General features: G+C 55.9%; 5 protein-coding genes across 5 annotated transcripts; 4 read left to right on the top strand and 1 right to left on the bottom strand.

Annotated features, from left to right (window-relative positions):
* The first annotated feature begins 387 nt into the window (after positions 1-387).
* On the top strand, positions 388-1,413 carry BDZ83DRAFT_797135 (uncharacterized protein). The gene has a single exon (XM_060515884.1). The coding sequence runs from the start codon at positions 603-605 to the stop codon at positions 1,062-1,064; it is 462 nt and encodes a 153-aa protein (XP_060358824.1). The 5' UTR covers positions 388-602; the 3' UTR covers positions 1,065-1,413.
* Positions 1,414-1,659: 246 nt separating this feature from the next.
* On the bottom strand, positions 1,660-2,032 carry BDZ83DRAFT_640581 (uncharacterized protein). Its single transcript, XM_060509497.1, has one exon. The coding sequence runs from the start codon at positions 2,023-2,025 to the stop codon at positions 1,747-1,749; it is 279 nt and encodes a 92-aa protein (XP_060358823.1). The 5' UTR covers positions 2,026-2,032; the 3' UTR covers positions 1,660-1,746.
* Positions 2,033-8,785: 6,753 nt separating this feature from the next.
* On the top strand, positions 8,786-9,451 carry BDZ83DRAFT_640568 (uncharacterized protein). The gene is made up of 2 exons (XM_060509496.1): positions 8,786-9,013; positions 9,069-9,451. Exons 1-2 carry the CDS (start codon positions 8,894-8,896, stop codon positions 9,276-9,278), a joined length of 330 nt encoding a protein of 109 aa, XP_060358822.1. The 5' UTR covers positions 8,786-8,893; the 3' UTR covers positions 9,279-9,451.
* Positions 9,452-10,008: 557 nt separating this feature from the next.
* On the top strand, positions 10,009-11,059 carry BDZ83DRAFT_131902 (uncharacterized protein). Its single transcript, XM_060501220.1, has one exon. It carries the CDS (start codon positions 10,149-10,151, stop codon positions 10,749-10,751), a length of 603 nt encoding a protein of 200 aa, XP_060358821.1. The 5' UTR covers positions 10,009-10,148; the 3' UTR covers positions 10,752-11,059.
* Positions 11,060-20,619: 9,560 nt separating this feature from the next.
* Positions 20,620-21,607, top strand: BDZ83DRAFT_131830 (uncharacterized protein). Its single transcript, XM_060501219.1, has one exon. It carries the CDS (start codon positions 20,750-20,752, stop codon positions 21,479-21,481), a length of 732 nt encoding a protein of 243 aa, XP_060358820.1. The 5' UTR covers positions 20,620-20,749; the 3' UTR covers positions 21,482-21,607.
* Positions 21,608-25,777: the final 4,170 nt, after the last annotated feature.

The following is a 25,777-nucleotide window of genomic DNA, read 5'->3' as shown; positions in this document are numbered from 1 at the left end:
ACCAGGAACCGCTGTTCCGGCTCATGCTGGCTCTGGTCTGCTTGCTTGCTGCACTGCTCTCTTCCCTCCTGAGGATTCGCAGTACGGTAGGTAAGGATCAAGGTACCTCCAGGCGACGACAATCTCCAAGGTACTGTACCGGCCGGATACAACGCCATGTGCACCGCTCTCGTCCAGAACAGGGGTCCCGCTGGCATGGAAAAGGAGGGAGGGTGTGCGAGATGGATGACTCCTCTCTGTCTCTGTGTGTATGGTAGAGACAGCGACAGAGCAGTTGCAATGTCTTGTGCGTCCCCCGAGACCACCGCCCGGGGACAAGTCAGAAGCAACTGTCAACGCCAAACCCCAACGCCAGCAGCACTCAACACACGCCAGAGTCAGACCCGGCCCATGTCTCCCAAAGTCCTCGAGTGGCTCTCTCTGTCTCGCCTGTGGCACAGTCGTCCGCGGCGCATCTCGCCATGTTTCCACCTCATTTGCCCCCCCTCAGGGGCTGCGTGCGTATTGTCTCCGATGTCTCGTCCTTTTTTTTTCTTGTATTGCCTCGCCCGTTGGATCATCAATGACACCCCGTTTGACGAAATAATCTCCTCGTTCCGTCTATGGTATTCTTGGATTCTTCCTCCCGGGCAGCAGGATTTTGGCACACATCTACGCGCCACGGCAAGAATAACCTCAAAGGTTGCCTTGTCTTGTACTACCGGGTGCGTACTGTAAGATGCAGGACGAAGTATGGCATGGCAGCATTCCCGCCTTACGTTGGCCTCGTCGGATCCTGCCAGCTCTGCCCTGTCTTGTGCAACCACCAACGTGACTGCGGCTGCTGCTGCGGTGTATATCCATGTCGAGGCAAGCATAGGCGGCGCCATACTATCGCACTTTCAACTCGACGTGTACAAGATGACGGCAGCCAACGATGCACTCATCCGGGTCCTGCGAGACTCGAGACTTGCGTCTTCCTGGCCAACAAAAAAGCGGTCTTCCGTGCGGCGTGCGGCATGCGGCGTGCGGTGGTCTCGGCTGACGACGCGGTATACCTCGGCGCCTGGCTCGCTGTGAGATGAGCAAAGTGTGATCAAGTACTCCGTACCACCAAAGCTCTTTACTGTTGAAGCGACAAGTACCTGCGTCCGCCATCGAGCGTTGGAAATGGCCCGCCATGCGCTCTAGGGAGATGAAAGTCAATGCTCGAGCATCTCAGCAAGGCTCAAGGGACCACAGAGTTGAGCAAAGGAAGAAAAAAGGGCCAACGTACCGACAACTTGGCCCTTGGTCAGGTACATTTGCCATGCAGTGCCACAACGTATCTGTACAGAAATAGGTGTCGCCTGTACGCATGCAATCGATGGCAGAGATGATGCCTTGCCCGACGGCCAGAGCTTGCCCTCCAAGAAACCAGTCGACGACGACGGCATCAACAGGTACCGCCGGTGACGAAAGGGCCTGTGAGGTCAGTCTGACATGATGATCCCATGTTTGTCGTCCGCTAAAACTAGGTGCCGAGGAACCGTAATTGGTGTCTTGTTTCCCCCAGACTCTATTACGTCGACGCCCTTGCTGCACGCGCCATGGCATGCCGCAAGGTCGCTTTGATGCGTTGTGCTCTGTAGCCCGGTGCTTGCCATTGCTTTGCCCATACTTCGTACCGCCCTATCTCGACTGCCGTTGCATCGTGCCCTGGCCTTTGGTGACGATGCGTTAATGTGATACGTGTCACCGAATTTCCCAGGCTTTCTTGTTGGTCCGTCACTCATTCAGGAAGTGTGTTTCTCGTCTGATTTTGGCATTTGCTCTCGCGTGCCGAATCTCCGCCCTTCTGCCGTGGTCCTCATCCTCGTCGTCCCAGCGTCTCTGCCTTTTGTCATGTCCAGCTGACCTCAACCTTTCTCCAGCTGTTACAAAAGTCAAAATGTACGCAACTTTGCCCTTTGATTCGACCATCAAGGGATTGGCCCATTTCGATACAGGATCGGCGCTTGATTGTTGCTCATCAACTGTCCAAGAACCTGGTAGACCCGGTTGCATTCCAACGTTGGACGTCGCCGATGGCTCAATGTTGATCTTACTTGTTGCTGCTCGCAGCCTGTTCTCTTCAGACGCAGCGAGCGGTCGTCGCTGGCTTCCTGCGAGCAGTACACGCATTCCGCACCGGAGATATTCAGCTGGCCTGCACCACCCGCACTTGGACGGCGTGGTCAGCCAGTCGTCGCATGCGGCCGTGGGGGGCGTGAGTGACATCTTGCGTACCCAAGGCATACTGAGCTGTCGTTATCGAAGCCGACATCGAGGCACCTCCTCCACAGCGTTGATAACGCTCACCTTCTTCTTACTGGCCATCGACTCCATCCTTGAACCATTCCATCGCGATCCTGAGATGCCGTCTGGGATACTCCGTACGCAACCCTGAGAACCGTTGGGCAAGGATGCTCCTCCGAAAGCGCCGCAACCAGTCGAGGTGACTCCCTTACGCTCAGCGGTGACCCACGCCCCCATCTCTCGGTGTACCGGGAATGCCTCATTACCTCAGTACGCATTTGCTCTTCCCCACTACATTGTTCCTATCCGGATCAAACGTCTGGGTGTAACGCTTGCAAGGTGAGCACTTGAAAGCAAAGCGGTTGCCTACACTGGCAGGGTACACCCTTCGGCGCTCGCTCCGGACTCACATTGCCCCCGTAGTGCCCTCAATCCCATAGTCTGAAAGCGTCGGGACTAAGTCGCGGGAACGACGGAAGAAACTCCTGTAGACTAGTTTCCTTGTTGCTCAAGGAGTTTTCTCATCCCAGTGTCCCAGTGAGGACAATTGCAAGAGTCTCGACGTTCGCCTCTGCAGCTCTAAATATGCAGCCAACGGAGGACACCCGAGACCTTGAGACGACCAAGCAGAACTCTAATTGTTCACTTGTGTTGCATCCTGTGGCAGTAGCGTGTGGCTGGTCATCACAGACCGTGGCACACAGCCGGAGACGCACCATCAAGAAATGAATAAGGGCCCTGATCATCTGCGAGTCCGAGTGGCTGTCGAGCCGTTTGATTGGTGTACCCTCGGCTTCAGACCAAGCTCGTCCTCGACTCCCTCGACCAAAGATAGCAACGAGTGCTTGACGGAGACCCTGACTTGCCTCGTTGCGAGACGGTGAGACCTGATCAACAGAGCCGCTCCAGGGGTGCCATCTTGTGTGGTTGTTTGGGTGTGGCTTCCGAGGCCGGAACAGCCACGCAGCGTTTGGCGACAGGCGCCGCCCCCATGGGATTCCACCGATCAAGATGGGATTATGGACATTACGGGGATTTCAACAGCAGATCGATGTCCACTGGCGCTGGTGGGTAGCGGTCGCAGGGTTGGGCGGTTTTGCTTCATCCTCCCCCATCAGCCTCCATTCCTTTTGTGAGTCACGACCGTTTCTGTTTTCTGTTTGGGAGGTTGAAAGAAGAGAGGATTTCTTGATGCGTCGACGGCCTGTTTCTCAACCGACCCCATGGTTGTTGATGCTGCGAGAACAGGGGTAGTCTTAGTTGCAGCTGCTCAATCCGCCCTGTTGGGACTGCTCTGACTGTCGGGCACTCTCTCCATCTTGGCTCCATTTGAAAGTGATCCATCGCTATGGATAGCAGTCGCCCGGCCGCTGTGTGATCTGGGTGTGCTGCACCGTGGCGCATTGCGTCGGGAAACCTGCCAGCAAACCCTGTGGCCCAAATACAGACGAGAGGATGCGTGCGGTAAAGACCCCAAATTCCCCAGGCTTTGATGTATCTACATTGCCATTCCAACCCTCATCCTTGGCGGATATTCATCAAGAGTGACGTGGCGTCCAAGGCATATTCAACGGCTGGCTGACATGAAGTCCAAATCGTTCAACGTCGGAAGGTTATCACGCAATCAGTCAGTCTGGATGCGGCGGGGTTGAGTTTGACACTGATTCACTGCCACATCAAGGCTGCGCAATTCCTCCGTCACGATCACTCGTTCTCGGTCAGATGCAGCCGGAACCGTGAGGGGAGACATGCGGCTAGGTACAGCAAGTCGTCGTTGATATTGCGATTTGCTCGAGTGTCATGCAGCAGAAGAGCCGAACTGCAAGCTTAGTATCGAACCGTGGTTGCGCAGGAATGCGAGTTGTGGGGTAGGTAGCATCGCACAGTGAACTCGGGCAAGGGAGATTCGTTCTGACTCTGCTCTGCTCATCCCCCTCAAACGTTGGTAAATGAGAAAGCAACGGCCGCACCTAGGGCGCCGGGGTCAGAGATTTCTCTGTCATTAATTCCGAGAGCCTCGTGTAGTGCTGCCGCTATCAACGATCTTGGTGCGAAAGCCACTGTCGAAGGGGGTTTCGAAGGCTAGAGCAGGGCAAGCCACATGCTCTCTTCCAAGAACGGGTGACGGACCGCCACCATCAAGGATGATCAGCACGCGCTGCTTGACAGTCCGGCTGGCCGCGGAGGCGGCGCCGAAGCCATTAGGACCAAAGAGGGAGAAAAAAAAAAGTTGGCGACCTTGGTATCCGCAGAAATCGTCATGCTGCGTTTGTGCATCCGGCCTGCGAGCACTGTCTCGGTTGCCTCAGCACGACCTTGGCTGGATAACATCAGCTCCATCTTTCTGTACTGAAGGCGGCTGATCGGATCTCAAGCGAAAGCTGGGCAAGCAGTTGGCAATTGTGCTAATTCCGAGGAGCTCTGGGCGTGCCTCTGATTGCATCCTTCGAATCAAAACTTGGCCAGCGCAGCAGAGGAGGGGTGTGTGGCTATCCGAGCCCGTGGCCCTGTTTCAACGGGCAGCGACGTGGTCGAAGGACCATTGCGAATGGCGCAAGTACCCGTCCAGTAGAGTACTTTGCGCTGCCTCAAACATTGAAGCCCGCTTTGCCCAGCGAAACCATTCCGCATCAGAATGGCTTGAATGGTCAAAGTGAGGGCGAGCAGAAAGGAAAAACAGAGGCGCGGTGGAGATGAGACTTGACAGGTCCCGTCAGATGGCTGACTGTGTGCCGTCTTGTCATTGCCCGTCGCTCTCCTAAATCTGCATCGTGTTGCTGGTGCGAGGGGTGGTTAGCGGCTGGTCAACCCCTCCACCCAACTCCGCAAACCTGCCCTTGCGAGTAGCACTGTCGAGGTGAGACTTTGGGGGAACGTCTTCTCTTGGGCACCACCAATAACGCAACGGAGCTGCAGCATCGCATCTGGGGACTACCATATGCAGCCTTGCCCGCGGCCCCCTGCTCACCACGCAACTCCGCATCATCGGCGCCGGAGGGGCGTCACCTGAACAGAGGGGATTGGTCAACTGGCGCTCGATGACTCCTGCGAGGGCGGGTACACACATCTCGCAGCAAATCTGCTGTTTCTGATGCGCTGCTGGATTCTGTTGCGTTGCTGGCGTGTCTGAGGCGCGTCTTGGTTACCCTGCCCTGATGCGATGCGACGATCAAGACACGTTGGCTGTGCTGTGAGAAGGGGGATAGCCAACGAGCTGACGAGATGGCTGCCCGCTGAACCTGGCCCCTCTTGCAGATGACTGTCTTGCGCTGTCGTCGTCCTTCACTGCCTCGTGTCTTGAGCCTTGGCTGCGTTCACCTCCAATAAGCATAATGCAGAGGTCAACGAGAGACTGTCCACCAGCCGAATGCAAAAGATGTTGAGCGGAAGCTACGGCGCTAGCACTGCGTCCGTCGGGCTCCTATGCGGAGGGCATGTCTTGCTAGTCCCGGGGGACCGACCAACTGGCCGCTGCGGGGTTCAAGAAACCGCGGGCTACCAGGGGCGTGGTCGAGGAATGCCGAGTTTCTCCCCAACTTGCGTTTTGGCTGGATGGGCGCTGAGAAGTCCATCACACCGACATTTGCTTGTCACGGACGAGGCAGGTCATGTGGTGGTTTCTGTCAACATGCCTAAGCAGCCATTTGCCCGTACAGCACGATGGTATGCAGCAATCAGTCGCTTGGCGATGAGAACGCGGCCCGACGGTCTTGACTCCCACGGATCAGCTAGCAAGCGCTGTCGTGCCCCGACTTCCAAGTCGTCGATAGGTCGGCAGATACATTGCTGCGCGATGCAAACACCAGCGTCATGTATGTCATTGCCTGTCGCGCCTTGCTGCGTGTGCCAAACCTACGATAGGGATGAGACGAACGCGGGTTAGACCGGGTGCCAATGGCATAGTGTAAGCATGCGATTGTGCTATATCCTGCTGAGCCGGTAACCGTCTTTTCCGATCAATCGCCCAGCCGCCAGGTAACGAGAACCCACCCGGCCGAAGAGTGATAGCCGCCGGATGGTTCCCTTACTTGCGAATGATATTGCGAACGACAAGAGCTGAACTCCCTGTCTGTGTTGCATTTGGGCAGGCCTGTCGAGTCGCTGCTCTTTTTGATGATTGAATCCCCATTGTTCGTGTTTGATGAGCAGACTGACGTTGCGTCCAACATGTTAGCCGGCCACGTTGAAGTCAATCGGCCGAGACGACCCCTGACGGGGCCACCCATCTGCCTGGGCCTCTAACGTCCCTGAGCGCAAACAACGAGTCGTCTCGCACAGCGGACCGGGTGTCGGAGTCATTCAATTTTGAGCCTCGTCCTCTCCCGTTGTTAGGGGTCCTGGTCTTGTGCGATTTTGTGGACTTGGAGCGTGACTGGAACATAGCGGTGGTGTCTCATGGACGCTCGGAGTTTGTCTCCGTAACCAAGGGTCGGGACCGGTGGACTGCTCCCGTGCCTGGTTGTCCCTTATTTGGCGCCGAGACAGAGGGTCGGCTCAGTCAGGTACGCGTGGTGGAAGCATGGGAGTGATAGGTACGGTGAGAGAAGGAGGGTCAATACGGCAGAGATCCGGGAAGGCGTGATGCGCCGATCTTGTCTGTGAAAGTCGATATTGTTGAAGAAGAGTAACACCGTCGCTCGATTCAAGGAGGGTCGAAGCTGGTTGGTCGATCCCCTGGTCATGCTCTTCGGGCCCCTGCAATGGGTAGCGTGCTGCTCACCGCCGCCGCGTTGAGAACAGAGCCTCTCAAGATGCGTTGACTTTGTTCAGAGTACATTGTATGGCGGTGACCACACCGGCGGTAAAGAGCGTGGGATGTGATCAAACGCCTCGGGCCACGATGCCTTGGTCGACAACAGGACAGGAGGAGGCGACTGGCGGTCACAGTCACACCACAGGGGCGGAAATAGCGTCGAGGGCCCGGGGAAAAGCAGTCATCGTTGGGCTCCCATTGGGTGCGGGCCCCTGGAGTGACGTAGTTTTCTCGAAGCCGGTTCGAAGGTTGAAGACGCGTCGAAGGGGCACACAAGAACCCCAATCCCGGGCAGGAACAAGCTGAGGCGGACAAGGGGGAACAAAGAAAAGGGCACAAAGGCCAAAAGGGATCCACAATCTGGGCCAGTGGTTTCTGGGTATCCGGTGCTGAGGAGAATCCCGGGCCCCCGAGCAAGCAGCAAGCAAGCAGCCCTGCGCTGCACCGAACCGCTGCCGAAGGGGCCCCCTCCCCACATCGGGCTGGTGGTCGAGGATCCCTTGTCGATGGATGGTGTTTCGTTCTTGGGGTGCCGTCATCACGGTTGGGACTTGGAGAGGTTGCAATTTTGGAGAGGGAGGATGGTGGGTCGTGCGATTAGGTAAGGCTTCAGAATCCACCTTATCTAAGCTAGATACGTACTTGGGAATCTGAAGGAAGCAGGAAGTTCGGAATACGTACACTAGGAACGGGGGGAACGAATTTAGCAACCGCTAACTTTAGAGAACCCCTCCTTCCCTCTACACCAAGCTACAAGGTACTTTACTGCGAGAGAAATGTGCGTCGGACTTCACATCACCAAATCCTTGGCTGGGTACGCGCGAGATGCCTTGGTCAGAGGGAAGAATAGCCTGTGGGATGTTTCCCGCGTGGATGGGAATGGCAATGAGACGGCAGTCCCTTTCCCGCCCACTCGGCGCGGTACGATGCGAGCGGTGTGGTGTCTTTCTTCCATTGGTCTGTGTGCAGCAACCATCGCGACTTTTGAGATTGAGAATCGCACCTTGCAAGTGCAGACACCAGACGAGAGGGTGACGGCGGCGCCGAAGTTGCCCATCTCGACGGCAGGGGTCGGCCATTGGGCTATCGACATGGGAGGACGGATATGGGCGGGCACGCAAGAGAAGGAGAAACCCAACCCAACATCTTTGCTCGTGTCGCAACAATCACTTTGGGACCTTGGGCTCTGGCTCTGGGGGCCATTGCTCCCGTACCCTAGTCTCTACTGTCTAAGTACGCAGTCTACCGCAGTAAGAAAATTCCAAAATGGGGTCACGAGGACCTTTCCCAAACACAACCACGTCCCCGGTCGCCTCACCCAAGCAGACGCTGTCACACTTTTTTTTTTTTTTTTTTCCAACTCGTCGCTCTTTTACTCTCTTTCCACGACAAATCGGATGCCGACAAGGCAGCAAATCTCCCGTCCTCCCTCCTGAGGTGCTATTCTACCCGATTCCTCCGTCTGCTTGGCCAAACGCGCACACGCTCGTACAGAGAGTACACCCATTCTTTCTCCCTCGACCCAATCGCCAGGGTAGGGGACGAGGGGGGTGGCATATCGTAACTCTGAATCGAGGCCATGAACCCCCCTGCTCTCGTCCAAATATCCCATTCCGCCCGTCTAGTTGGATAGTCACCACTTGACACTCTGCCACACGCGCTTACTTGTCTTGCGTCCTCGTTTCTTCGGCGCTGTCGGGGGCTGCTCACATGGACTCAGAATGCACCTCGCACCTCGGGCCCAGGCAAAGGGAGAGGAATGGGAAGGTATCATGGTCTGCGGATGGTCGTCCATTTGTCACCCTGGTCTTTGACCACAGAACTCATCACTCGCCCCCAAGCCTAATCCAATCCGCACCATGCCACGCCACGCCACGCCATGCCATGCTATGCTATGCTATGCGATGTTGCTTCGCAGCTTCAGTCTTCTCCCTTTTGAGAAGAAGCGAGTCCGGCGAGATTGCCCACGCGCCAGCGGAAGAGGCCCAGCCCGAGTGTGTCTGTCTTTTCGGCGTGTTAGTCGGCACGATGATGCCCGAGAAAATGGCGCGTTCCTCACTTCCCGTTCGCCCTTTGGACCGCTCCAGATTACAACTGCTGGCATTTTGGGGGCGACAGCCGCTGCAAAGTCGACTGGAATCATGCTCTTGAGCCGAACACTCTGTGGTCCCTCACGGCCGGAATGGTCAGATGGGAAATGTCACTATCGCCATGTTGTTCTCTTCGCTGGAAGCACACGCCCGGCCCGTATGGCATAGGGCCACCCTGAATTGCCCATGGAGAGAGCCAGCTCTTCACAGGTACACGCCATCTTCATCTCGTCTGTCGCAGCTTGGGCAGTCTGGGGTCTCACATTGCGAGTATCCCCTTTGCGGCTCGGCGCTTGCCCCCGTGCCACTGGGGCTGCCCTAAGCGGAGCAGGCATTCTACTTAAACTTTCTGCCTTTTGTGTTTTCCTTTCTCCATTTTTGGGCTGATTTGGAGATATTTCTTGTGCTACGGAGCATCTCACACTTGGCCCCGTCTCACCGCCAGCCGCCAGCGCCTTGTCTGATGTGGGGGATGGCCCATGGACGACACACGTGCTAATCCCCTGGGCTTTTGACACGGCGCTACTGACAAGCCTCGAGGAGATACACACCAATGTCCTCGGAAGTTGCCAGGCTGTGCCGCTCAGAATCTACCAACCGCAATCGTGGAAATGCTGGAGCCTGGAGAGATGGAGTTGCGCCAGAGCCCGCGGATACGGATACAGTCTCGTCGGTTGTTACCAACAAAGCACCCCGGCCCCCTCGGCCTTCGTCTACGGGGTTTTCGTACTCTGCATCGTAGTCTGCACAGAGTACAGTGCTCTGTAGTCTGTACAGTAATCTCCATCCATGAATGGGGTTGTGGGCTGGTCCACACAGAGACAGTCTACGCTTTTGCTACACACGCGGCGGAAAGGGGCCGGTGTTGGACTTCCACAGAACTTAAAGGCGGCCCTGTAACCTGACATTACACAGTCGGCCATGGCACGATTAGAAGAATCCTGAGCTGTCAACGAGCCCGTTTCATCCGCCCGTTGCCAAGAATGACGGCAGCATAAACCCACAAGCAAAGGTGGCTAGCTGTGAGGCAAGAAAAAGAATCCCGGCTAATGGCCGCAAACCCGGCGGAGAGGTGGCTTGTTGGAAAAAGAGTCGAGCACCAACCAACAAAACGAACAACGCCGAATTCCTGTTTCTTCTGCCCTATTCACCGACTCACAGGCCCGTCATTGTCTCGGGCTGTCGACCCGCGTTTACTCCAGTTTGCCGTGGGTTGCCCTCATACCGACGGACGATCCTTCCGTGGCCGCCTTGACCTCGGCCACGCTGTCGTCTTGCTGGCTACATTGGGGCGACGTCTCCGTTCCTCACGATGCCGACTTGCCGTACCAAGCCTTGTGGTTCTCGCAAGAGCCAAGGTAATTTGGAGGCATGGTCGCGCGGGTGCAGCCCATAGCCCGCTTGCCCACCACCTCGCTTCTGCCGCCACTTACAGTCTTGACCTAGGAGTTGTGAGGGACTGCACGGCTCACTCGCCGTCATCAGCGTCGGTACGGAGGACGAGCGGCCTTCCACGTCTTCCATTGTCTGGTTTTGTTCGGCGCCCTGCCCTACCCTGGACAGGCAAGCATAGCGCTTCTTTGATCAGGAAGACCGTTGAGTCCCCTCCCCCGGGCCCGTCTCGTATCATCAGCCGCAGCCGCCCAGCATGACAACCGCACCCGCGCATACCCTAATCTTACAGTGCCTGTCTGAGAGAACTCAGATACAACACCAGACCGGGCCCCAGCCGACACAAGCACAATAGCATGTCTCGTCCTCTGCGTGCGCAGGATAATCGGCACCCCTGTACATATCGCAGCCCGGCCGGTAAGGGCATACCTAGAGGCACTTTTGGCATGCGCCGTTGCGAAAGCCAAGCTTTCCAGTCCTGCCCTGTTGTTTCTTGGCATTTTTTTTGCGGCGGGCGAGAAAGAAAGCGGTGTCTCTTTTCTCTTTGCTGTCGACTCTCAGACCTCGTGTGTTCCCCACGTAGGATATCACTCTCTCGAGGGAACCAACAAGGGGCTTCGGTCGGCTAGCTTTTGCTGATCGTAACTGGCGAGCGAGCAACTCGGCGTCGATGATCGTGACACGAGGCTGCAGTCTCGTCGAGTGCAATCTCAATTTCTTGTCAGCTGATCCTAGACAATCTGATATGTTTTTTTTGCTACGAATCATTCTACGCGGTCCTGGGCGTTTCACACGCGCGGGCCGAATCCACCACCCATCAAAAAGGCTCGACAAGATTGAAATTTGAGCCAAGAGACTAGAGACTAGAGACTAGAGATGGCGGTCGGTGGACAAGAAAAACAGAGACACTGGTTGAGCGCATCGCATGATGGACGGCGGATCCGAGTGGTTCCCGAACGCCCTTTGATTCGGTTGTCTTACAGGCTCGGGCAGCAAGGCAATGCCTGTTCCGCAACAGCAAACAAAAAAGAACAACAAGACCTATCCAACGAAATGTGTCGTGGATTTGCATGTCTCGTCCTGACGGCTGAGGTGTCGTCTTGTCCGGCTTGCTTTGAACGATCGGCGCGCATTGAGCATGATGACCAACAGTTTTGCTCATCTCGCGGGTGGGTTGGAGAGGCTCCCTCCGAGGACGGACACTTTGGTTCTTTTCTCCCTCGAGTCCCATCTACGGAGCCACCAGGTGCGGAGGATTTGATGGTTGGCCTGGCAAGCCTTGCCATTCACCCTTTTTCGTTTGTATGGTTTGAGTCGGACTCACGAAAGGCTCCATCGCAGTGTTTCCACCTGGTTGCCAAGCCCGGCCTCTCGTCTCATTGCTCGCTGTGGCTCTTTGAAAGTGTTGTCTTTTTTTTCGTATCCGACCGTTTCCGTACAGTCCACCTAATAATCGCCAAAGGTTAAGTCTCGTATGCGGCTTACTGATCTACTTTCTTGATCAGCTTGCATCTTATCTAGATGGATTGGTTCCAGGGTTCCTGTAGTTCAGCTGCCCAAGCCCCAAGTCGAGAAAACTCTCCCCCTGTCTGTGACTCGCCATTTGGGTTAGTCGTAACGGTTGGCTCGAGGTATCTCCTGTGCCCCTTGAAGGCATATCCAAACGCTCAGCATTGGAATTGATTCCAGGGGCCCTGCTCTGCCAGACCGATGATTTGGGATGTTTGCTCGCATCGTTGTTGGCAGTCGTCCCGGTTCCTGGCTGTTGTTTTCCCGGCGCAGTTCCCAGCCATTGCCTCATGGGGAAATAGGCCGTTCCGATCAGGCACGGCCAAGGACAACAAGCACGGTGTCCCGGAGGCCGGTGCCTTCCTTCCCAAGTTCCAAGTGCCAGTTGCGCACCTTGACAGCCTGACACCAGGGACAGTGGAAGGTCCAGTGTCTCGGATCCTTCCTTGCAAGTTTGCTGGGTACTTGGTCAGGTACTCCGTCTCCATCGCAAGGATCCGATGCTTTCTCCCGACGGAGCCTCACTAAAAAGCAACAACATGAACTCCAACATGCCATGCCCTACCCCATGTGCATGTGGATTGGAGGGAAACAAGCCAGTTCAATGACTTCACCCATGACGGCAAAGCAACGCGACATCAACATCACTGGCCGGTACATCCCAGGTTGCTTTCCTTCTTGGATCTCGTCACTGCAGCCGGAACCTTGGTCTCTGTCCGGAAACGCACTGGAAATAGCTTCTTCTTTCAACCTGCAACGTTCCTCCAGCCCATCCTGACGCCACAAGCAGTTCAACAATGCGTGGCCCCCAAAAAGTGATACCGCGGGGGTGTCCTACTCAAAACTTGGTCGTCGACTGCCTCGCCAGCCCACGTCGTCGACGAGACATGCTTCGCCTGCGCTCCCCAACAGTGTCAGACGCAGTGATTCAGATGGCTGCCGGCATAACGTCCCACAAAGTACGGAGAGCACCAACATGCGTCTGGCAACTTCCATCACCATCTGGCCAACGCATCCATGCTACAAATCCCACCCATCCTGGTCTTCGTTGCTCGCACACACTACGCACCCTCAGAGTCACTGAATTGGGCGCGGGAGACGACCTTGACCATGCATCACTGCACCCATCTCGAGAGGGGCTGCTGGCTGGAGAAAGACCAAGTCGGCCTATCGGGATGCCACCGTAACCTTGGGCGACACACACGCCGACTTTGGTCTCACGCGCAAGTTCGCAACCCTCCGCTTCCCCTGGTCGCCTTTTCGCCTGGTGAGGGGGGTCATCTCCAGAATTCTGCCCACCCCAGCAGGCTACGGAGTACTCTCTGTCTCTCTTTTCTGTCTAGGCGACCAGGCGAGCAACGAGCCCACTTCGATTGCTACGGCTTCAAACACATTGTTCAGCAAAGGTGGTGCTTTTTTGCCCTAACTGATGAGTTCGGCCATGCTCCTTAATCTGACCGACGTTGTACGAATGCAAGCTCGCGCGCACATCACTTGCGGGAAGGCCCGCCGTCTGCTTACTCCGGACTGCGAAGGGCGGGACATGGCCTGCTACGAACAGTGACACTTTGGCAGTCACATCACAGTCAAGCCATCGGACGGCTCTGTGGCCAGCCTTGGTTGCACATCGAACGGGACCGACATTGCGATGTACGTCTTGTCTGCACTTCACTCCGTACCGTCTTCTTGGTGTCTTTGGGAAATTGGCGCACCTCGATTCATGATGCGACGCCGTCACCTTGTCAGACACACCCGCCTGCAGGCTCGTCGCATGTCTCTGATCGCTGGCATGTCACTGGCAGCCCCTTTGGCCGAGCAAGCAACACCAAGAGCAAGGGGATGCCGCCATATCCTCGACATTGCACATCGCTCTCGATTTGCTGCCATCAAAGCAAGAGTAAGACGCGACACTTGCGCGCGAGAGACAAACAAACACTCCTTGACATTGTCCAGCTACCGAAAAAAGATCAAACGAACCCGTCCCTGTCAGATCATTCCGGCTTGAGCCTCTGGAGAGGGGTGATCCCTTTAGATATTTCCGCTTCCCAGCCACACGGTGGTGTCTGCGCAAGATCACTCGCAGTGGGGCCATTCCCTTTGTCTTTGGTTTTCTCCATCCTCTCTCTAGGATACAGTCCCCCATATGGATTCGGTCGCGATGCAACCACAATGAGGAGATATCTGTGGGGGGTCACGGTTGACCGTAATCTTTGCGCCTGCAGGCCAACATGGCGAAATGCAGCGAGACGTAATCGTCACGCAAGTCGTGCCTCTGATAACGAGAGCTTGTGGGGGGACAGCACGATACGGCTGGTATCGGAGACACGTCCATTGTGCTCGACGGAGAACGCGGGTAGCGTTAATTGAGAGAAAGAGGATCGTCTGGGGGGGTCACCCCAGCTGCATGATCCTGCAGGGACGGCAGCGGGCATCTTGGGAACTCGTTGTGGGATCTTCACCTGTGAGGTCGAGTCATCACTGCAGGGCAGCACGCCAAAGCATCTCATAGGACCACCGTGGATCCCGACGCAGCACCATTCGTGCGGGTCGCGTATAAGCCAAGTCACTGCAGCTGATGGCGAGCACTCGGATGACCCCAATCTCGGCGGCATTCTGTTCCTTCGATTCAACCCATCTTTGAGGAGTACGATGGGCGCATGGTCGCATGGGTCGTTGGATGGAGAAGGATGGACGACGTTTCATACGCGCCAAATTGTCTTGACTGGGACGACTTGCCCGATTGGGACTCGAGATGAGGCACCAGCCTGTCAGAACGCTCGCAACATCAACCCCCTGTGTTGCTCCGGAGTTCGTCTCGGACTGCTCGGGCGTCGTACTGACACTCGCAGCAATGAGCAGTGGCAGCTCGGTTTGGGACAAGACGCCAGCGTGCCAATTTTCCCCCTTTTCTTGCACCACCTCTGGCACCTCGGCGGAAATTTGCCCCTGGCCTTCGAGTTTGCTTCCTTTTTTCCATGGGCGAACTCTATTCGATCAAGTCGCATGGACCTCGCTGCACATCATTTTGCGTTTGGGCATGGGTGGCACGGCGCAAGCTCTCACCCTCAATAGGGAGTCGTCAAGATTGTGGGGATTGAGCACATTGTGATCACTCACTGGAAACAGCTGCCTGTCTTTGATCTTCTGTCCGTACGGATGCCTCTCAATGGCTCCATCCGCCATGGGAAAATGGGATGGCCATGGAGTCGTTTCAACTCTTGCAGCACTTTCCATGATCATCGCAGTTTGGCAACGGCTCGTGACTGACACGGCGACTGGCACAGACACACAATCCTAAAGTTTGGTCGATCCTTTGAGCTGTGCCTGACTTTCCCCAGATTTTATTGCGCCGAGCAAGCAAACCCTCGCACACTGCGCATCGTTCCGCTTTTCCCTCTGCATTGTTGTCTCCTTGTTTGCCTTCTATTCTGGCCAGAGTACCTGCAAAGGAATCAAGGGACGTTCCAGCTTCTCGGCCATATGACAAACACGTTCGCATAGAGGAGCTGCGTGATTCATCGCTTGAAAGCCCAATATCTTCCTTTCGGCGCGCGTCAAAGTTACAGCCAAAGCGTCCACGGATGCGCCCCGGGAAATCACTTGTGAGAGAACAGATGGCACCCGCTCGCGAACCACCAGCCTGCGTCTCACTTATTGCGACCTGGCTGCCCGGGTTGACGGGAAATTTCAGACATTGACCCTTACCACGGCACGCCCGAGTCCCGACAAACAGCGACGAAACCTCCGTGAGGTATCTGGCATCACTTTAACGATCCACGGAGGCTGGTTTTCTCCAGCCTCCAGGAATAGATGCTGCCCAGTGGCGGCCTACGGATGCGCGTCTCACATAGAGTGCGGTTGGTGGCTCCTAAGCGATCGCAATGACACGATGCAAACGCAGGGCCAAAATGCAACTTTGGCAACTTTGATTATGGCCAAGGGTGACTGGCCCAGGTCCTGGCATATGCTTGACATTGTCACGATATAAACAACCGGGGGCTACGCTGCCAAAGCTTCAAGCAAACCGTTGCCTGCTATAAAACAGTAGCGCTATACCGATGAACTGACTCAATAAACAACAAGGCGATGCCGCGTCGCGCCGTGTCCGCGCATCCGCTCAGGGTTGGTCTACATAGTACGACTGCTGTCGCGATGGGTCGGCTAGCATGAAGCTGGGCCCGGGGAACTCTGGAAAGCTGGGAAACGGCATGTTCGGAACGAGGGCTGTCCACCGCGTGCCTGACACTTGACAAGTGTGCCTACAGCGAAGGTCCTTGGGAGCAAATGGGCGCAGGTCCTTCCTACTCGTCCTCAGCCTCGCTGGCACCGCCGAATGGGGCAGAATGGGTGCAGAATCACGCGTGATTCCAGTACCGTTGCAGGAGCATCCCAGTCACGACTCGCTATAGGGGCCGCGTTGCTCGGCATTGCCAGCAAAGCTGCTTGTGCGCCTTTCCCACTGCTAAAGCGGCAGAAGCAGCGGGAACTTTGGAAGATGGGGAAAAGAATGCCCACGCAGTCGAAACGGCGACCCAGGTCCCCTGAACCCGAGCAATACACCATACGTGTACTCTGACGGTCGTCTCGGGTTCCTGAGCACGCTCGTTGTAACTCCTTGCGACTATCAAACGATGAGCACGCCATCCGAAGGTACAAATCCTTCTAGAAGGCTTCCATTCAACGTCTCGATGGCTGGGGGAAGTCGGCGAACCTCAGCTCCGGGCCCGATCCCCGGTCAGCTGGTGCAGATCACTCCGCAGACGGTCCTTTCTTTGCCTCGGGGCTGCCGTTGTTCCTCTTGTCGTCCTGTTAGTCTCCGTGGACGAATTTCTCAAGCTTTCTTTTTCTGTGATTGCTTGTGGGAACCCAAGGTATTCCCCCACTCCAGACGTTCCCCCTAGCTTTTGACTCCTCTTCAGCGAAATTTCTCCAATTCCCAGTCTCCATCTCCGTCTGGAAAGGGTAGGCGGGCATTGTTTGAGGAGTGTGGAGTGGCTGACGTGCGGCTAGGGAATTTTTGGGGCGGCCGAGGATCCCGTCGACCGCGTCTCACGGCGCAACGCCGTTATCTGCTATGAAGAATCGGGCGGAATCGTGGTGGACACCTTTCTTCGAGGCCAAGTTCCCAGGGCGGCTAGTGTTGGGCGCTACTCGTGTTCTCGTATCTTTTTCTTCTTTCCAACCTTGCCCCAAGCAGACAGCAAACATGGCAATCCAGGACGCACACATGCATTCGCCCGATGGCTCCGTACGAGGGCTTGACTGCGCGGCGCGCCGCTGTCTTCGTCCGCCACCCCACAAAGTCAGTTGTGACTGTACAATAAGGTCTTCCTTGGAGATGCCACCTTAGTTTGCCCTACGCTACTACGTTGATGAGGAGGAGCATCAACAGGCCCCCCAACTATGCATCCGGGATGGCACGGGGCAGCCTTTGCTGACAGAGGACCGCAGCCCACGAGACAGGGCTTGACCCGAATTGCACGAGCCCGGGTGCTGCTTGCGCTTGGCCCTGGGCAATATCACCAAGGAGCCACTGCGTTGGATAAGGTACAACCAGGGCGCGATGCGGAGCTGACTGCGGAGCGGTTGTTGCTATTCTTGTGCGATGGCTTCCATCTTGTGGGGATTCTCACCACTGCGAGATACACTCGATATTTGGGGGTCGAATCTGAGTTCCCTCCAGCTTCGCCGTCGTCGCCGGTAGATCATGTTACCATCCACACGGCACAGCGGTTCTGACCTAAGCAGCTTGTCGGCTGCATCATCATCCCGCATCTGATCTTTCTCACATGAGACTGCATCTGTCTGTCAGAGTACCTACATGCTGACGCCAGCCAAAGGTAAAGTTGTCGCACACATCCATCTCTCTTCACAATTGGTACTAATTCCCACGACGTGCGGTGCCTTGCTGCCCGCTAACGATAAGCGGCGGCCCTACCTTCAGACGAAGTCGCCCGGGGGGGTGTATTCGGGCACGGCCGAGCGAGTCAATCCTCTAGGATAAGCGTTGTGTGCTCAGTAAACTCTCGTCAATCAAACCTTTGGTCGAAAGCTCCAGTGATCCACGGGTCGGCCAGGCAGGCGTGTTCCGAGTTTAGTTTGGCTCACTTGTCCGTCGCACTGCTGCGGAATCATGATGGATCATGGGTGCTTTCCATGCTTGTCGTGGCCCATTGCATATCAGCTCGCCTCGCCCTACCTTGAGGGCCCTGAAGGGACCATTCGCTGATATAGACACGTTTACATTGGGCCCCTGAATTCGATATACCACGATGCGGAAGCGAGCTTTCTAAATCCTGTCGTTGTTTTGTGGCTGGCCGATCCTGGCTGTCTGGGTGTACCGGGCAGCGTAGCCCGTTTCCCCGCGTATCCCAGTGCAACATAGCAAGATTGACGGAGGACAATATGGGATGGCATGGCCGTTCGAAAGGCATGGATGGACAAGTGTGCCTGGTGTACATTGCCTTACTGCGTATGCTGCACGCACGCACGTCCCGTTGAGCTTCTCCGAGCACTCATCTCGGAGAGAGCCAACCCTTGCTGTAGAGATGATCGCAATACAGGAAACCGTACGATCCAGCTCCAGAGTCAATCACGTCTCAAACGCCGGCTTGAGTCTGCGATTGCGGGACGAGGCGGCCCAAAACGACGCTGACAGATTGCAAGGTGCACTTGTTCCTCCGTGGACTATGCGGGAATTGGCCGCAAGCAGCCGACTGCTTCCAGCCCACGATTATGTGGCGTCCGCCCTTTGCAGCCCACCTCGTGAGGACGGGACACTAGAAGACCCATTGCCAGCATATGCTTCAACGCCATCCTCGCTCCTCCAATGTGGTTCCGCCGAACAAATCATCATTTGCACCGGGCGCCGGCCTGGACCGTAGATGGCCGGGGAAGACGGAGCTGCCGGCCGCCGCCGTGCCGTGGCGCCGAGTGGGACTTCACGATGGCCTCACGTGCACCCTTCCCGACTACACCACCAGCCTAGCTAAGCTCTGACGGACTCTCCCGCCACCACTGCTAGTATGTGCACCTCAAAGTCAATACCTGCCGCCGTCGCGCCTCTCATGGGAAGAAAACACCGACCGCCGAATCAAAAGGTCAGTTGCCACACTGCAACAGCCTGCTCATACGTTGACCGGGCCCCTGAATCCGGTAGAGTCCGTTCCAACCGCAAGGCGCACCCCTCCGTCCACAATCTCTATTCCATGCCGCACGAGTCTCCGGATCAGGCAACTTAGGCCAGGGTCTCCGGCTTCCATATACGGAGATCGGTAGTCGGCTCGCAGCACTCACACCCTACCCGGGCCGGCCCCTCCTCAACGTTGCTTCGCTGGCGGCCAAGGTGCCGTTTGGGAGCTTTGCGACATGTCATTTTTGTTTCCTTCTCGACAGAGGGGACGTTCGCAAACGAGAAGAGGAGGTGCCGTAGTAAGCCTGAGGGGCTTCAGAGACACGTTGCTACGCTGGTCAGTCTTGGAATGTGCAGCTGTCCCGATGCGGTCGCTGATGGTCACGACTTATTGCCTGGTACGCTGCGGACCGCGTCTCATGGTGGCTCAGGTGTCGTTGCTACGATGCAACGGCTGCTTGCATTTGGATGCCTAGCACTTTGCGCCGTTGTCTGCAGCGACAAGCCACCCAAGCTTGGTATCCAGCACGGCGGGCATCTGCAGCGAAGAAGCTGGTTTGCTACGCCTCTCTTACGCCGCCGGCTCACCGACGTCCCCCTCCCACCCTGTCTGACAATCCTCCACCTTACTGTTTTCTTCACCTCGTGCAGCCTGCAGATGTACTCCAGCGTCACGGGATCCGTTTCTGCTGATTACGCTATTGATCTCATTCCACCTGCGCTATTGCCCGTTGCCCTGGCCGCCTTTTGCTAACCAAAGACCGGGGGTCAGGTTTCAGTGCACGTCGGTGAGGCGGACGACAATCCGCACTCTTCACCGAATCACGCGTTGCTTTTCCTCATGCTTTACGCTTGTACGACCTGAGCTGTCAGCTCCAAAATCACCGCTCCTTGGGGCCACCAACCCGCATGGCCCCCGCGTCTCGTGTTGACGAAAGTGGCCTCGAGACGATATCCTCCTGGGCCAGTGTCACCTGAGGATGCCTTCACTTCAGCCTAGAAGTCTAGGTGGCTTAGGCCGGAAAGCAGGGACTTCAGGCCTCCTCGGAAGCGAATTGGCTGATCCAGCTACACAGCATAATCGCATCTTGTCTGCCTCACGCATGTCAGCAAGGATGGGTGAATGTTGGCCCCCTCCCCTGTGGATGGTGTTTATGAGCTGTCATGTGGCTAATCCTGTGTCTTCAACACCTCGAGGTCATCAAAAGATGGAACCGGCTATGCAGCTTTTCCCTTTTGCTCATCCTGATCCAGGTGAGCGAGAGTCGGTTGAGCAGGCAGCGACGCATGGGGAGAAATATGCGGCGGTCTGCATCTGGCATGCTCGAGTAGCAGTACCTATCGAGACAGCCTGCTGATGATGCTCGTGGGTTCATCAAGAAAGCGGTTTGCCACGTCACAAAACGGGTGAGAGCTGACCCGTCGCTTTGCTTCTTTTTGTCTCTGGTTCGAGGTTGTTGCTTTTGCGTCTTATTTTTGAGACAGGTCGGATCTGACACTCGTCCGTAGCCAGGTCAGTAGCAGAGAGAGGGCGGGTTTTCGTACCATTGGCCGTTGGCAGCGTTGCATCACAACTGCTGAAAAGGCCGTTTGATCGTTACACGACTGCGATCGCCCATGGCGGACCATCTCGCGGGCCATTTCGTTTTACCCAACCACCAAAGCGTGGGCGGACGGCGAGGGCAGCGGACAACAACAGCTGCCGGGAATAGAGAACCTTTTGACATTGCGTCCTGGCAAGACTACGCGATATGGCCGGCGGGACTCTCCTGCTCAACATCGGGGGTTTTCCCCTCTCCGGGGCCATGTACATCGGATACCGGGATCGCGCGGTGGTCTCGATCGACACCGACCGCCTGGATGTTGGTGCCCCTATCTTCTTTGGGAGAGGGCATGTTGGCATCTTTACTGCGTACACTTCCTGCCCCCAGCCACCTCATCGGCCAAAGTACCCCCTCCCCCCCTGGCGACGATGGATGGCCGTTTGTTCACGTGAGCAATGTCATTGGCAGGACAAAAGGAGCGGGATGGATCCTGCCGAACAGCGTTTATTGTATTGCGAGTCCCTTCGGCAGCGGAGCAGCAGCAGCAGGGCAGACATGCACTGCATTCCTACTCATGCAGAGCCTCACTTCTGATGTGAGAGTCGCATCGAGGCACCGGTGGTGCGGAGCGCGGAGCATCCCTCCCTTCCCTCCCCTCCCTCTGTTTAGTGCTAGTGCTAGTGCTACTCTTCTTCAACGACACGTGCCGCGTGGTGAACTGCCTGATTACACGGCCGGGAATATGACGGTAGGTCGCAGGAAGGCACGGACAATGACAACGGGAAGAAAGAGCACTAGAAGATAACGAGTACGGATACGCGCAAGAACCATCTGATGAGAGAGGGGAGGCAGCCGGGCAGTGGCCGTGATCCGTAGCCTTTTGGTGAGGGCAAAGCACAACAGAAGACCAGTTTGGAGAGTTCCTGATGGAGGGTAGATGCAGGCCAGGGGGGTCATGAGCAAGGGGCAATGTTGGCAACGAGGGTTCTGCGGGCTGGTCCTTCTTTAGCGAACGGTTCCCCCTAGTGCTTTCGTCAGCTTTTCTGGTGTAGCAACGGTTACACAGCGCCGTTATCGAGCAGGGGGGTGATGGTGCCAATGGGGACGAGAGAGAGGCCTAAGGGTATCGAAAAGGCAGCCGTTTGGCAAGACGTGCCGAGAAACGGCGCGCGGACACGTCTAATCGAGGCAGAATGACATTTTTTTTTTGGGCGGGCGATGGGAAGTAGGAGGAGGGTACGCAGTAAGCTTTCGATATGAGTCGACGTTGGACGACAGGTCTGAGGTGAGGGATATGTCGGTGAGAGGGTTACACCTGACTGCTCACCTTGGGCGCGTCGGGGCCGTCTTGGGGGCCCTTGGGACCGCTGGCATGGGTCTTCTGGACGGTTGGACAGGGGTTTGATGACATGGGTGGGAAGAGAGAGGCTGGGGGGGTCCGCCGCTCTCTGAGCTGCTCTCTGGCTCGGCACATGGATTGGGTGAATTTCTCTCTTTCCAGACCCTCGTCCGTTGACCGCACCCCGTCCGCACCGCCGCCGCTGCCTCGCACGAATAGCCCGGTGTTCTACAGATGCTTCGTAGCCGGGAATCATGTGGGAATACGGGTGGCGGCGTTGTTGTGGAGGAGAAGATGGTAGGCCCTTTGGCGGTACTGGCACGGATGTCTGCCAGAGTACAGGATAAGGCCATGGGAGGAAGTTTTGATGGTTTGGGTTTGAGCTGTGGGATTTTCTTTTGGGCGTACTGCCGGCCGGCTAATGGGCGATGTACAGGGACGGAATATGGTTGCCTTTGCTTCTCCCGGCAAAGATTGATGTAAGGTCAGGTCCATGTGAGGTGAGGTCAAGGCAAGGTCAGAGGCATGCGGGTTCAAGGTTGGGGTAGTAGTAGGAAGATTGAGAGTAACTCGGAGCTCGGAAGTTGTTGGCGAAGCTTGGAGGGGGTGCGGTTCTAAAAGAAGCTGGAAGGAGATGTATCGTGAATGTATCGTGATGTCAAGCAGTGTAGACAAGGTAGAAGAAGTATCCTGAAAGTCACGAATGTCACTGATGTATTTGATACTGTCGTCCCCGTTGCGTGGGTGCGAGGGTTGAGCTTGAGCTTTCTTGTTATCCAAGTGCTGCCTCATTTGGAATGGTTGCAATGTTTGTGCTTGGAAGCGTGGGTTACCTGGATCTGCCTGGGATTCAGGAGGGTGTGGATGTGTGTGCTCTCTGCGTGTAGAAGTTATGTGGGATGATGATAGTCTCGACGACGATGACTGGGGGAAGGATATTCATATCCCGGATGTTTGCCGAGCATACTGGGGAAAGACGACGACGAGAAGGGGAATTTTGCTATCTGATGCTTGTAGATGCCTGCAGATGCTTGAAGGGTGTGTGTGGTTGTCTATTCTGTTTTGGTCCGGGGGCTCATGTGAGTGAGACTTTTGGATATTCAGATATCAGGTTCCCGTTTGTCTGCTTAACGGGCGTGGGACGAGGATCAGCGGGTGGTACTAAAATCTGAGGATTTTGATGATGTGAGCCAGCCGTTACGCGCGTGTTAGACTTGTCTGTCTGGGGATCAACCTTGTGTCTTTTGTGGCGCGTGTATCCCTTTCGAGTCAGCCAGGCGTGAGATCAGAGCGGAGAGAATATGACAAGTAGAGAGATGAGGCACGGGTTGGACGATCAGGCGGTTGATGGCGCCATCTAGGTTGGACATTGTAAGAGAGAGAGACAGAGACCCAGATCCGTCACACCCCCAAACGGCCGAGAGATGGATAGGCTGGAGAAGGCTCGGAGGTAAGAGACGCAGAGACAGAGTGGGATGGCTAGTGTATGGATGTGTATGTGTGTGAGATGTCGGCTAGGGGGCATGTTCACCGGTATGGGGATACGTTGTGGAGCAATGGGGAGCTTGTGTGGGTATTTAGGAATATGTGGGAACGGCGGACAGCTTTTCTCGGGGTTTGTGAGAGGGAATTGCGTCCGTGTTGGAGGTGCGGTTTGCAGCAGAGTGCAGTCTGCTCCTCCTTGTGCCTCTTCCTGGTGTTTTGACTCGAGTGGTCTCGGCGAACTTGCGGTTGATGCTCGGGGAGGAGAAGAGCCCGTTGCATGGAGCTTGGGGGTTGTGCAGTCGTTCCAACGTGGAGATCATGGGCAAGGTTACCCGTGTGTTGGGCCTTTGGAGAGCTCGGCTGGGACGACGTGACATGATGTCTGATAGTTGAGGATCGAAGATGGGGATGGTGGATCACGGTGCTCCATGAGCTCGCGTGGGAGGCCGTTGAACGCATGGCTCTTTGGTGCGTTTTGACTTCTAGTTTGCAAGATGCTAGAGGGACGTGGTCCGAGATAGAGATGTATTTCTGCCCAGATCGATACACACCCGTCTATCCTCGTCCTGCCGTCTGGGAGTTCCCATGCTTTGTGGCATAGTGGCGTAGCTCGAGGAAACGCGCATGTGAAATGAGCAAGCCGAGGTGGCTCAGCGATGCGACTACCGATATATACTGATGCTCACCGAAAGTTCGCGTATCTATCTGTCTTTACAGTTTATCTAGCTTTCCCTTGGAGATGTCGACATTGATCTGTAGCGTTGGGACCCGCATTCGAGGCAACAGAGGGGGGCATTAGGGAGGAATAGACTCGGGCGATCAATGTATTCGGTGCGCTTAATCTTGCATTTCTAACATTGCCGTTGCTCCCTACGGGCCTACGTTGATAGCCGGATTCGCCAAGGTTTTCTGACATCCCAAATGCCGTTGCCGAGCGATATCAACGAGATGCGGAGGAGATGAAATGTCGCATAGCCTGTTTGGGTCTGCTGTGTACTTGTGGCCCTGTGGGAGATGAGATGCCATGGTTCATGGGTGTCTGTACAGATGAACTCGCGGTCCAACTCTGTGGGCAGCGGGCTTCCCAGAAACAAGGACCGGGACGGCGGAACCGGAGGGTTTTCCATCACTTCCCCCCAAGATGATGTGGTATGATCGCGGTGGGTTCAGTGGGAAAGGCTGTGGGATCGTTGGTGAAGCATGTAGATTGCGACCTTGAGGGCATTGTGTCCTCTTCGCCGTTGTGGATGGGCCCATGGGCATGTCTGCTCGCGTGTCTGACTTTCTGACAGAGGGTACTGCTCCCAGCCTCATCCTCGTGGTTCTAGCACTGGGCGCGTGGTGAGAAGCTACGGTTTGTGTTTGCCCATTGTGTATTTTCTTCGGGAGTATCTCTGGCCGCGCGGCTGGCAAAGACGGATGTTGCTGCCGGGTGCTGTATCTGGAGTGTGGTGTCGCTGAGATATCGAGGTCATGGCACTTTCGGCCGTTGTCCTGATGGGAATAGCTTCCGTTCAAAGGCTGGTATAAGACCCGGCCGACCGAGTTTGATTTCCATGTCCAATTGTCTCAGCAACACGTCTTGAAGGCATCAGTGGACAATGAGGCCAAGAGTGCGCAATGTCTGAGGGTGCGGCAACACACAATCCAACACGCAAGTTTGCCTACGTAAGTTGACGCGTTGGCGTGTTTCGTTTGAGCGACGACGAGTAGGGGAGATTAAACGGAGTCTTGTGTAGATGGAGGTCTCTACTTCCCCATCGGCAATGAGTCTAGCGGGGATGAGGGATCATGGGGAGGTTAGGGAAGCGGCCTGTGGCCGGGATCATGGGTTGAGGATTTTTTTGGAGTGTTGCTCGGTTCGATGGCCTGCTGTGGTTACGCTCATCGACGGGATGTGGAGCCCACGATGTTGGAGGAGGGGCGGATGTTGGCGTGTAAGAGTGATACCGGGGGTGTGGAACGTGGGTTTGTCTTTTGGCGAGAAAAAAAGGGGGATATGTTTGAGAGTTATTAATGTCTTGAAAAGTTTCTTTGGGTCAACGGTCGACGATGTGGGCTTTCGGAGCATTTTTTTATGACGGTTGGGATTGGACTCGGGGGCTTTGATTGATGATGTGTGGCTAACGGAATAAGAATATCGACGGACGTTTGGGTTTGACGAAGATCAGAGGGTGTTCATGTAGGCGGGATGGGGATCAATGGGTCATTGAGTTTTGGGATAGTTGGGGTTTATCAAAAAGACCAGGCTAGTTCGTCCCTGAAACTGTAGGTTTG

This window comes from Colletotrichum acutatum, assembly GCF_030867785.1.
Source record: "Colletotrichum acutatum strain CBS 112980 chromosome Unknown BDZ83scaffold_171, whole genome shotgun sequence".
Taxonomy (NCBI): Eukaryota; Fungi; Ascomycota; class Sordariomycetes; order Glomerellales; family Glomerellaceae; genus Colletotrichum; species Colletotrichum acutatum.
This window is presented reverse-complemented; position numbering and strand designations above follow the sequence as displayed.

What these genes read in the sequence shown, in the direction of transcription:
- BDZ83DRAFT_640568 (XM_060509496.1), top strand. Translation starts at nt 8,894, where the DNA reads ATGCTATGCTATGCTATGCGATGTTGCTTCGCAGCTTCAGTCTTCTCC. An exon ending in CCCAGCCCGAGTGTGTCTGT is followed by an intron (nt 9,014 to 9,068) that starts CTTTTCGGCGTG and finishes CGCGTTCCTCAC; the next exon opens with TTCCCGTTCGCCCTTTGGAC.
- BDZ83DRAFT_131830 (XM_060501219.1), top strand. Translation starts at nt 20,750, where the DNA reads ATGGCGGACCATCTCGCGGGCCATTTCGTTTTACCCAACCACCAAAGC.
- BDZ83DRAFT_797135 (XM_060515884.1), top strand. Translation starts at nt 603, where the DNA reads ATGGTATTCTTGGATTCTTCCTCCCGGGCAGCAGGATTTTGGCACACA.
- BDZ83DRAFT_131902 (XM_060501220.1), top strand. Translation starts at nt 10,149, where the DNA reads ATGGCCGCAAACCCGGCGGAGAGGTGGCTTGTTGGAAAAAGAGTCGAG.
- BDZ83DRAFT_640581 (XM_060509497.1), bottom strand. Translation starts at nt 2,025, where the DNA reads ATGCAACCGGGTCTACCAGGTTCTTGGACAGTTGATGAGCAACAATCA.